General features: G+C 32.9%; 1 protein-coding gene across 11 annotated transcripts in view; it reads left to right on the top strand.

The window, feature by feature from the left end:
* The window catches only part of LOC148596898 (uncharacterized), a 48,701-nt gene extending 40,246 nt beyond the window's left edge, over nucleotides 1-8,455 (top strand). For all 11 annotated transcript variants that reach the window (XM_088564389.1, XM_088564381.1, XM_088564387.1 and 8 more), the window contains 2 exons: nucleotides 454-1,325; nucleotides 4,291-8,455. In XM_088564389.1, the coding sequence (XP_088420515.1) occupies nucleotides 454-1,325; nucleotides 4,291-5,142 (1,724 nt within the window). In that variant the 3' untranslated portion in view covers nucleotides 5,143-8,455. The remainder of the gene's footprint in view (nucleotides 1-453; nucleotides 1,326-4,290) is intronic.
* The last annotated feature ends 4,712 nt before the right edge of the window (nucleotides 8,456-13,167 follow it).

Raw genomic sequence — 13,167 nt, 5'->3', positions numbered from 1 at the left:
GGAAATGAACTTCTGAGATAATTTTCATATTCAGTTTTCAAACTATTAACTTTTTGAACAAATTTAAATTTAAACACACCTTAATTTTACAACAATGCAAAGCCATACCTGAATTCCAAACTATAAGCAAGAACCCAAGAGATAATCAATGTATTTTCCATTTTTATTTCACATATTTGAATGGAACTTTTTTTCTCATCCATTTAATAAAGACAATTGAGGACTTAGTAAGGAGGGTTTTAGCTGTGTAGGGAGGTTTCAAAAAAAAGGGGGGTCAGGATATTACTTACTCATTTTTGTCATCTTTTGCAGAAAATTTTGAATTTTCCAACTAACAAGGTATTCGAACCCCAGAAGCTGCTACTGGATCCAACACTGCAATTTTGAATACAATTATTTTATATATAATATTTGTTTACAATAAATATGCAATTTTTTTTTTCAAATTTGTAGGAGGATCAACTTCATCAGGATCTACAAATGATAAATATGATGAATGGCCAGATTTCTCTCCCCTTGGATCATTAGACAATCTTTATGAACCAATTGTTCCAAAGGAGGCGCCACCTCCCCCTCCAGATTCAAATGGGAAATCACACACCTATGATCCATTATCTGACAAAAAAGAAGTAGCTGAAATTCCAGTTACTTCTGAAGGATACTTAGAACCAGTGAGAACAAACAGTTCTATGAATGGCAGTGATACTGCTAAAAATAGTATTAAAACTGATGTTACTAAAAATAAATCTGAACTAAAGGAAAGTGAAAGTAGAAATATTGTGCTGTCAAATCAACCAATATATGAGGAAATAAATGGCAATGACAATGACAAAGATGATATTGATGACGACTTTGATGCTGAATCAATGAAAACAGATGTTACTGAATTGAAAGACTACATCACAAGGAACGTTACTGTTTCTCCTTCATCTTCATTCACAGAATCTGACACATCTTCTGCATCAGGATCACTGAACCGTCCACGACCAATTCCAAGAAAACGACCAAAACCAATCGACAGTTCTGTGTTCGACCAACCATATATTGCTATGAATAGACCATCAATAGGAATGTCCCTTAACGAATCTCAACTGCGTGAAACTGTCAATTTGTTAACTTCATCTAATTTACAAACACTTCGTGAGGTTTATACACATTATGAATCAGAGTTTAGAAAGGACCATGTTAAGTTTAGTGTCAGTGGTGCCGCTGGTCCATTAAAATGGCGGGACTTTGATATCTATGGTAAACCTGTTCACAAATCAGAAAGATGTATTGTCTACAATGCCAAATTAAGATCAAACCAGTGTAGCTGCCAGCTGATGGTAAGTAAAAGTAACTGAGTACAGTTCCTGATAAGAATCAGGAAGGCTTTATAAAAACATTGAAACTGGTCTTATTATTGCTAAAATTCATTAAAAGCATTTCTTACATATTCCCCAAACAATTTACTGTGATAATGAATTATGAATATTTACAAATTAGGTAGAAGTATGCTGCAAGTTTTCTGATTGTTTTTGTGCCCACATTTCTTGTAAGCACAACTCCTCTTTAACTGCTTTAGAGATTTTGATGAAATTGGCATCATATGTAGATGTGCATGAAGGAATTTAATTATTGTTGGTGGATTCCAAAGGAGAATATTAAACTTCAGTGTTTTACGTTAGCTCCTTTTGAGTGAGGGTATTTTTGTGAGCTCTCTCACAGTATTTCTAGTTATTTCCTACATGACTTCTAGTAAATATTCATTTTCTGCAGATATCTTGGTGCTTTTTTTTTTTGTCATGGGTGTTTCCAGGTATGCTGAATTTATTCCAACAATACTCTTAAATAATTTAAGAAAAACATTTGGGAGTATTACCCCATGCCCAATTCTTACATGGACATGCACTTTTGATTGGTCATGGTTGGTTACAAATATATCATCAAACTGAGTTAGGAATTTATGTGATATCAACTGTTTGGAATTATAGCATAACTGATTGACTAGACTCTGATGAATATTGGAGTGCAGAGTTAGGCAGATTAAATGGAAATAGATCGTTATAACTGTTATTAATTTCTGCTTTGTTGTATTATATCATTATTGTGTTTCATTAATGAATAGCGAGCTTTTTAATTAAGTATTAATCTAAAAAAAATTCCGACATTGTCAATGGTAGAGGTGATTCAATGTGTGGAAAAATCCATCGGACCATATTTTTTTACATAACCGTAGCCCTTTCTGCATACATGTATATTTTATTTGTAGACAGCGATACATTTATCTCCTTCTTAAATTAACCAAATCAAGAACAGTAACTCTTTCAAAGTGCAAATTTCATATGCAATCTGTATGACTTTTTTCTCAAGAGCAGGCTTTTCATTGAGAGGCAGTACCAGGTACTTTTACCCTTCTGAACTACTGAAAGGTACCTCCTAAATTTTACACTTTCATACATTTTAATAAAAAAAAATGATGAAAAGTACCTCCTACAAAACTAAGTTAATGATAAGTTAATGAAACCCCTGCAACAACAGAATGGAAAACTAAGACTGATAACTGTGAAAGTATATTTGATCGTGGAATACCAATATTCATGGTTTTCATGGGTTTGGCGAACCATCAAATTTGGTTCCCAATGAAAAGGAAACTATCCATTCATTTGTATGATAGAGTTGTCAAATCCATGACTTCTAGAATCTATGAACTAACAATTTATCCAAAACCATGAAAAAAATAAAAGTATCTACACAATATATGATATATCCGTCTCTGAATTAGATATAAGAAGTGAATAAGTGAGTTTTTTTACATGCATGAAGCACTTATAAAGACTTAGGACTACAACTGTATTACTGTAATTGTATTCCATACTTCTTGATCATGGAAAACCAAAGAAATGCTTAGTTCTAGAAAGTCAAAGTTTGCTTACCCTACCAGAGCACATTTTTTTTTTGTGGAGTCCAAGTAACTCAATTTTGTTAATTTGTTCCTTTGCTCTTGTCTTTTTGTCAGTGCTTCCTATACTTTTTATAAATTTGTTTACAGATTTGGAATTAATTTTCGTATTGAGTAATTTTTGCTTTAAGAATTGTATGTACAGTTTGAAAGCCTATGGTAAGTAGCACTCCATATAAGAATCATGCAAAATGTGATTCATGGTTGGAAAGCCTACATATTTTTATTTTTGATATTTTGTTTAAAATGTCATAGTAAACAGAAAGTAACATGTGGTTTTTCATATAACCCATGTTCATAGGAGATAAAAATTATATAGAATGCACTGTATATTTCAAAATCAAGGGAGATAACTATCTAAAAGACACTCAAATACAATAGAATCTATTGAATTTTCAATGTTGATTATCTCCTAAGAGCAGGCAGATATGAATGAATAGTTACACATTTCACCATATAGACACATAAAACAACTTCATTACAAAATTAAAAATATGTAGCCTTTTTTGAGGTGTATCACATATTACAGAATTTGCATGATTCTTACAAAGACTGCTACTTAATTTGTTTTGCTTGTTTATATTTTACAATTTGATGATAAAAGATTTGTCGCAATTTTTTAAATATTTCTTTAAACAAAACATAGTTCAAATCAGAATGCATTTTTGAGGCATTAGGCTGAGAAAGAAATACTGGGTAATGTTGAATTTTGTTGGGTGGGTAGGTAGGGATTTAAATTTTTTTTTTATTATTTTGAAATGAAATAAGTGTGACATGGAACTCAAAATACAATAAATACTAAATCTGCAAAGAGTAAACATGTAATAGGCTTAGTCCATGGCCAAGAACACACTACATGTAACGTGTGTTTACAATCGATTCTAAATATAAACAACCTGTATTTCTAACTCTTCTCTTTGTTTTTCCACCTAGGATAGAAAAAAAAATATCTTCAGCTTAATTTTTTTTGAAAGACAATCAGCAGGTTTTTTAATTATTTTTTTTTGCAAAATCACAAATACAAACTTTTGGGTAAGGGGGTCTGAAGGAGGGTTGGTAGGGTAATTGGAAGCATAACAAGTTTTTTAGGCCTTATAATTTAATTTTATTTTATTTGTAAACACACCTGTACATCAATATATTGATGCAATTACCCATCCCAAGGGCAGATCCAGGCACTTTAAAATGGAGGGGTGCTAACCCAGGTTCCTCAGAAAAAGGGGGTGCTAGGACCCTCCCCCTTGATCCATCATTGCTTCCATAAATCATCTTGTATTCTTTAACTTTTTGTTCATTTTTGTAGTAAATAATTTACTGCTCTTAATTAAAGTTTTGTCTTTATTTTTCAGCTTCTCCACACCAGACCAGATATCAGTGTAGTAGAACACCCCAGCTTACTACACCCAGGTCTAATATTCTCTGACATGGTCCCACATTCATATCTTACTGAGGACTTTATCAAAACAAACCAGCTTTTACAATATGGCAATAAACAGCCTGATGTCGCCAAGTGCTTCATTGCAACTGGACAATTTGACATCACAGACAATATGAATAACCACCTTGCATCACTGGAGAAAATTTACGATACAGCAACTCCTTCCGAGGAACATTTGGAAATTTTATTGTTTTGCTTGCTACAGATTCTTAGTGCTATTTCACATTGTTTGGACCATGGGTTTTCTCTTGGAGAAGCTAATTTCCGTGATGTTTTTGTTTTAGCTCCTGGTGCTCGTTGCCATGGCAACATTATTGCATTCTTGCCGCATCAAAAACAGCATGACAGTACACAAGTGGAGTCTATATGTGCATACATGGAGAAATATCTAGCAGAAAATTTAAATCATCGAGCTAATACTAAAAGTGGCAAGTTTCATATGGGCATTTTTAAAATCGGTAAAATGTTGCAGTGTAGAAAAATGGAGGCTTTAGCTCAAGTTCGGTGCTATATTGAATTCTTATTATGGGGACCAAAAGACAACTATTTCAAAGGTGATCTTCAGAGGGAGAGTAACATTGAACCTAAACTGTCAATATGGTTGGAACAGGAAAGAGCCAACTTGATTCACTCCATTGCCAAGGAAAGGATCATGGGATTGAAAGAGTTGTATTCGTTAAGACATTTTTATCAAATGAAATTTCTATTGAAGTCTTCAGCTTTTATGTTGTCTGAAGCTGTCCGTAATCATTTAGCTGATTAATTTGTATTTAGTGTACTAGTCATAGTTGGTGTAAAAGTTATGTAACAAAAGAAAAGGGTTGATAGCAGTGAGAAATTAAAAAAATAGGTCTGGTAAGAAAATTGTGTTTGGATAGATAGGTGGTTAACAAAAACAAAAATCGATGATTTTGAAATGAGCTGTCAAAAAAGAGAAGTTGATGAAGAGTTGGGAGAATTTGTGAGGAGTAAGGAGAACTTGTTAAAGGGTTAGGAGAATTTGAGGTGTGTGTTGGGAGAAAATAGCAAAATAAAGAATATGGGTCATGTAATAAGATAGTGTGGGAAACAGCTATAATAATCTGATAATGAAAAGAAGAGTAAAGAGAAAGTACAGAGGTAGAAAGTGAATTTTTGAAAGTTATCAGTTTAATCAGCTTTTTACATGGATGTAGTTTAAGTGTTATTTATCTTTTGTACAACCGGTGTATGTCATTAGTTTTCATTTCTTATCGGAATTCTTTGTTTCTTTTCATCATTTAATGAAAAAAAGTAAAAACTTTGCCAAAACGTTAAGTGTCAGTTCCTGTAAGAATCAGGCAGTAGGTGAAACATGGTATGAAAACAATCCATCATATTGATAGTGTAATTTGACTATTTGCACCATCAAAATCAAGGAAAAAAGACAAGATTTTCTATATTGTGCTGACCCATTGAGTTACAATTACATTGAAAATGCACTTGAAACGAACATTTCAACACCTATTTCTAAAATTACCGAGGTCAATAGTGTTTATTTGTGTAGGGGGCTACATTTTTATCATTGAAGAAGGTAAGGTGGTAATAGTACCTATTTTTTTTTCAGTTTAAAAGCTGCAATAATTTATGTAAGCAACTTAACAAATAATGTGGGGGAAATGTTGTTTATACCAATTTTAAAATCTGTTTTCATTCCAATTCCCGACAAAAATTGTAAATTTCAACTTAAAAATAACCAGTGAGTTCCAATGGAAACTGATGCTTGCCAACTATTTTTGATTTTACCCTTTTGGTGGAATTTGCCTCCTTTTTTCAAAACCTAAAAGGGGAACTACAACTTATTTTTTTCCCACTTGACTAGTCTCCAGTTAGAGAATTTCTTATAGAAATTATGAGGCAAAGTTGAGAGGTGATATCTTAATCTGGTATGGTGGGGTTAGAGATGTTATTTGTTTATATGATAAGATTTTGTTACTGTTTTGAGAGATTTTTACATTGTTAGCTGGATAAACTGTTGTGTGCTTTACAAATTATCTTGATATAGTTCTTTTTGTTTCTTGAAATTGAAGAGCAGTTTTAAATACAGCTGTTCAAAGAGAGTTTTTTGTAAGATCATAAAAGAATTCTGAAAATTATGCCTTTTAAATTTTTAGACTATATTACTTATTTTAAAAATGATTTCCATAAGAACTTGAACAAACACTTTAAATATCAATTGATTATCATGTCAATCATAAAGATTTATTTTTTACCTATTCTGTATATTTTATTTTTGTATAGGGTCATCTCTGACAATTAATTTGTATTCAAAAGCTCTTTTGATATGTTATGTTTTATCATGTATGTGTCTATTACTTGTGATGCTATTTGTTTTGGTGTATATTTTTGTACTTGAAAGAACAGCTTATATGCATTTTATTTTATTATTATCTTAGTACATGTAGCTAGACCGTATTTATGTGATACAATCATTTGCATTTAACCTTTAACCTTATTTTCAATACAAATGTTTTACTATGATTGCATTTTTAGCACAAAAAGTTTCATTTTATTCATTAAAAGAATATGATTTTAACATTTTTATTACAATTTAAAAACATTTTAAAGGGTCTTCCTGCATTTAATGATTTGAAACATCCATGGATCCACCACTGTCCCTAATGAACTCTTCCATAAGTGAGATTTTTCAATACAACTACCTTTTATTTCCATGTAGTATTCAGTATTGAGTTCAAATGTTTCCAAATTACTATTATCCTGTTGATGTTTTAACTTTCTTTAAAACTGAAAATGGTATAAAAATGTCTGATATTAATTGTAAGCTAAATCATAAGGTATATTTATATTAAGTAGTATTTCAATTCAATCTAAACTATAAGCATTAGTTATCTCCCCTTTTTAAGGGAATTATCGCCCTTTTTAGGAGAATTATCTCCCTTTTTAAGGGGAAACAATTCTCAATCATTTTATTTCAGTATATGGGTATTAGATGACAAATCATTGAGTAGACCATTGTGCAATATATTGGATATACATTATAATGTTGTATTTTAAATTTGCATTTTATGTCTCAGTCTCAATAAGTGGTGCTGTTAATTTCATCTCCTTGGATAAATTTGAAAGGATCAGTTACAGTGTATCCTTTCTAAACATAACTCTTTTACAGACACAGATCCAAGGTTGGGCATGCCAGCATACACCACCTCCAAATTTGGGAAAAATACTATTTTCCCCATGAAACCTTGATTTTTCACATGTTCTACCCTGAAGAATGTTCTAGCCTCGCTTTGCTCGCCATTTAATTATAATTACATCTCCCCTGTCCTAAAACCCTGGATCCCTCCCTGTATTGGACTTTAAAATTGCTTTAGTTGGGAAATGTGTTTGGTCTCAAAAGGGTCAAAATACATTGACATATTAAACTGTTATATAGGGACTTTAAAAAAGTGTCTGGTTTCGACAGGTTTTTCGATTATTCAGTGTTCAGTTTGGCCAGGTACATAAAGTACATTACAATGTTATCATTGTCAAACTAGATAACAAAAATATTGCCTATACCCTAAACCTTTACTTCTGAATATGATGTAATATGGTAGCAAACTGTAGTTTTATTTTCCTTTGGGAGTTCCAATTGATCTGTAACATCATCGCACAGACAGACAGACTGAGCTCCTACCTTTAGATTCAATCAGATAAATGGTAATTACAATAAAGCAACTTATTTTCATGTTTCTGGATGTCTATTCAATTTTCCTATTATTTATTTTCGTAACCAACTCTATAAATATTTATTCCATTAATGTGAAGAGACTTATATTCACAGCCATGTATTTTCAGGAATTTTTCTTACCCACAAATAGAAGAAAGTCAAGCGCTCACAAAGTTATGATGGTTTAAAATAATGCTTTTGGTAACAAGTACAGGAACTTTACGATCAAGTTTATGTTTGAAGCACAAATAATATTCTTGTAATTTTTTCTTTGGTTTTCTTATTAATATTTCTTGTTGTTGTTGAATTATTTTGCTAATTATTTTGTGTGCTATTTGTTTATATATGATTTACAACTATGCATTAAGATAAACATTAATAACAGAAACTGATGTTTTATTTTTGGATATAAACCTGTATAAACCAAATCCTGATTAAACAGGATCATGATATCAAGAAATTGGTTGAAGAGAAACTTTAAATAAAGCTGTCCAAAGAGAGATAACTCAGATTGGAAAATATGATGCATATATGTTAACAGGTAATAATGTCTTCGTACGAGGAAATCCAAACGATCCCGCTTATCATGTCAGTCTAAAAAAAAGCAGGACTTTCATATCCCCTTGCAAAAAAATTGGGGTATGCAAATCTGTCCATACATCTTGTACGCGCATCTCTTGTTAAACTGCTTGAAGGAATAAATATGAGTTTTACCAATGACTGTAACATCAAAGAAGTAAATTACCAAGCTTTTTAAAGATTCCAAGGGGTTCAACCAGAGATATAGTTCAAGTCACAGGATGTATATTGTGTATTAGGAAAACGAATTCCGTAATATGTTCCTATCAAGGATTTTTATAGTTGTTATTTAACTCCTTGGTTCCCATCAAACTTCAAGCCAGACGTCAACAAAGAGTTCCTCCTTTTACAATCCGTATCAAATGCTGTTACATTTGTTTGCAAGCTTAAAACGCAGTTGTATTATGATATTACGGTATCAATCTGTCCCTAGAAAATTGGGACCTGATACAAGTATTTTCGTCCATAAATAATAAGCACAACGATAATATGTTGAGTACAAGTGCACTGATTTTTTTTTTTTTGAAATACAACAAAAGGAACGCAAAAATTTATGGCAAAAAATGGGCCACTTTGATTCTTGTCAAATTATTATCCTGTATTAAATATATAATCACAATCGAACGAAGAAGTGTATCGAACTTGAACTAATGGTGTGTCCATACTTGCTCATGGTTCGACCTGTTCGGTCGTTTAAAGCTGCACCCAGCAACGCATCATAGTTTTAAATTACAATGCACATTCTAAAGCGACAAAAAGCGGTGTAAAACAAACATTAACCAAATTGAAATGCACTATGAATTTTATAAGCACCAAGGTCTCCATTTTATTGACAACTTGTTTAAATTTAAATTCTATGATTTAAGTAAGGTGTGATGTCGATTGCTTCTGAAAAATCATCGCATATCTATTAGAATATTTTCGAGCAAAAAGAAAAAAAGATAAAATTTTCATTTTATTTCAGATATTATACACGCATATCCTTAATTAGAATGATCTCAATATGATATTTCTAAATAACAGCAATCTATATAGCTTGTATTCATCACGTTACATGCCCTGACCTGTTGCCGATGTCATATCACGTTGACATTTGTCATGACTACGCTTCCATGTATTCTACTAGAACATTCACTTCAAACGTTTTGCACATCGACTACATAGAATATAAGAATATATTCAATAAGCACAAGGACTAGAATTCCTGGTGCTCAAATCTTTTTTTTTTTTCCGGTGAAAAATTAAATATTGATCCAGTCTCTATCAAAACCCGGAAAAATGTAAACTTAAGCAATCTTTGAAAAAATGTTTAAAACATTTTTTTCGTAACTTGGAATGATGTTTGACTTGCATATGAGAAAGGTGGAGGAAATTTATGTACATACTGCAAATTGAAGACTTCTTTCGTCATGGAAATTTATCTGTCTAAAATGTGTTTATATAATCGCAAAATAATTATCAACCTTCGTCTGAGTAACAAAATCTTCAGAACAGACTTGGCATCCATTTTACATTAACCAAATCTTCAGAATAGACTGGGCATCCATTTTACATTAAAGTGTAGTCCATTATACCAATTAAATCGCGATAACTTCCTTCTGGGCTTATATCTGAAATATCCAATGGACATTAAGAGCCAATAACCTGAAATAAGAAGTCAATGTGGAATATATCAACTAATGGCACTAATGGTCTGTGCTCCCGGTTTTTAGTGGAGTCCGAGTTGCTCATCTTTTTTTTTGTTAGTTTGTATGTATTATTTTGCTTATTCTATGTTCTTTGTTGTATTTGTCTGTCTTGTATGTCTGGTCTTTGTCCTTGGATTACATTCGTTTGAGTTCTGCTAGAACCTTGGTTTCCTTGATTACTCTTTCTAATATTGTGAAAAGGAGTTATCCTTCTTTGAACGATCAACAGCTAGCTCTCCTCTTGCAATGATTGATAATCTTTGTAATTACTATATCCTTTAAGTGCCATTCGATTAGGAACCATAAACATATTTGTATAAACCATCATTATTACTGTCGTCTTCGCCGTATTTCAATACACGTGCCCCGTGCGGATCCGTGTGTCAATAGAATAAGACCACAGCAGCACTAAGCTTGTCGTAAGAAGTGCCCAGAACCCTGGCCGGGTTTAGGGCGCTTTGCACGCAGAGCAACTGGGTTGTGCGCCCCAGGTGGTGCAATGGGGTTCCCCTTGCATGTTACATGCTGGGGTCGTCAGGCCATAATACAGAAAACCTGACTGAAAACCATAGTAGTGCAACTTGTTGGAAAATATGCCACGTTCCTCGTTAAAGAACTCTTCTGTGGTATTCTATCGTTGAAGGAATCATTGGGCTCTGCCACAGGAGGTTGAATTGCCCGACCCTACTCAACTCTCGCTATTTCCAGAGGCAATCGAAATTTGTCGACCCTACTATCCTTGTGTCCCATCCCATTTTTCATGTTCATTTTGTCACCCATTTCATGTTCATCGCCTGGATTTAGCTGAAATATTGCTGCTCGAGCGTTAAACCCAATCACTCAATAAATCAATTCAACAAAACTTCATTCTTCAATGTTAATTTCCCATTTCTCAGGTTAATAGATTTTCTTCGTGGTGGCTGAATCGGTCGAGAGACCTTTGACCTTTGAAGTCTTACATGTGGAACCATCTGTACAGTAAATACAGAAAATACATTGGCGCAGGAAACAAACTTGGTTGGAGCAGAGAACAACATTCTGACACCAGTTTCATTACCTGTTTGAGATTAAACATTAACACTTTAAATATCAGTTGAGTAATAGCAAATGTCAGTGAAAAGAAGGGAACTGACTATAAATCTTCTCAGTATGCACGTGTTTCAATTGGGGAAAACATACAACATATAACTAAAATCATAATTAAACTGGTGGATTTCTCCCCTTGCTTTTTTTCAAGATAAATTCGCGTCAAAGTTCTTGGTATAGGTATTGTTTTTTATTTCTCCTGATACTATTTTTTGCACCAACTGGTGGACGGAACTACTGTGATAAGCTTATTAATCACAACGATTCCGGTAAAATTTCCTGTCTGCATTTTATATAGCGGAAATGGCCGAGTAGTTCCGATTGCGTTTCTACTAGCGCATCTTATGCCGGAAATCCAAGTGTTATCGGTCTCAGTATCGCATTAATTATAGTGAAGTGCATATATTTAGGATTTAAAAAAATATATGTAAATTGATTCAATAAAACGTTCACTTATGTAGCATTTCTAAGGACATGTGAAAAAATAATTTCCCACAAAGAAAATAGGGTGAGTCCACGAAGATCGAACAGAAAAGTAGTCTTGAACTATAAATAGCCATTTTCTCTACTTTCACTTTCGTTTTGCCCTCAACAAACAACGTTTTCAGTGGAACATTTTTATAGTATTTTGATAGATTTTCTTTTTAAAAAGTTCGTATCTTATATATCTTTTGACAAAACATTAGTTTGTAAAGCGGCAAAAAGAAAATGCACTATATTTTTATACCATCCTTGTCTTGACGTACACCCGCACAGGAATATGCAATGCGATACTGGTACCTATATATGTGTCTTTATACATGTGTGATAGGTTGCAGTATCTACTGTGAGGAAGCTCAAAGTGCCATGTAAAAATCGGTGATAAATATACCTAACTGTACCAGACCGTGTGAAAACCATAGTAAATATCATGCCACATCGACATATAATACATTTTCATATCACTGTCTGCTTTTTTAACAGACGTCATATGTTAAAAAAAAACATAACGTTTTTAACGACACATAATTAATTAAAAAAACATGTTTCAGTGATTAATATATCATGCTGAAGGACGACCATTTGATTCTGACGGGGCTGGCAATTTTTGTGTATAGTCTAGCCTCCCCAGAAAATAAAAGATAAACAATTCTGGCCATCTTCTAGTGTGCAGCATAATGAAAATCTAGCCGTAAAGCATTTGAAAATAAATTTTCTGATCCCGATCAAAATGTCAGCCCCCTTCCGCACCTCAGAATCCGGAATCAAATGGTCGTTCCACACATAACACCGCTGTTCAGATTCCTGCGGTACAATTAAATTTCAGCTTAACGAAACGGCTGTAAAATTTAGGCTTACTCAGGCCTAAAATTATACCTTTCTTATTATCTTTGTCAATGACACAAGCGCTTATTCGCCCTAGACATGCCGGAATGACCCTAATATACGATGCTTTAGTTATTTGCTTCAATTCAATTTTCAACAAAATATGTTTTAATTCAATTTAATTAAAATACAAGTAAACAAGTATAGTATTCCTGAAGTTGTCTAAAAATTTCGACTCGAGTTGTAATTTTGAAATTATAAAACGCGTGGGCGAACCATGGCTGCGCTCGTGGAACATCAGATGTTAGTTTTATATTTATTGTTGTATCCAAGGTTAAAAATAATAGTATCAATTAAAGCTTAAAAAACCAATGAAATTCTGTGATTAATTACCAATGTGTATGTCAGTTGGCCTATATATATATGAGCATTTCTGCTGAAA

The sequence above is a fragment of the Perna viridis genome, chromosome 15 (assembly GCF_037379345.1).
Source record: "Perna viridis isolate PV_CMFRI_1.1 ecotype Kerala chromosome 15, ASM3737934v1, whole genome shotgun sequence".
Taxonomy (NCBI): Eukaryota; Metazoa; Mollusca; class Bivalvia; order Mytilida; family Mytilidae; genus Perna; species Perna viridis.
Note: the sequence above shows the minus strand (reverse complement) of the source record. Positions and strands in the feature narration are given on the sequence as shown.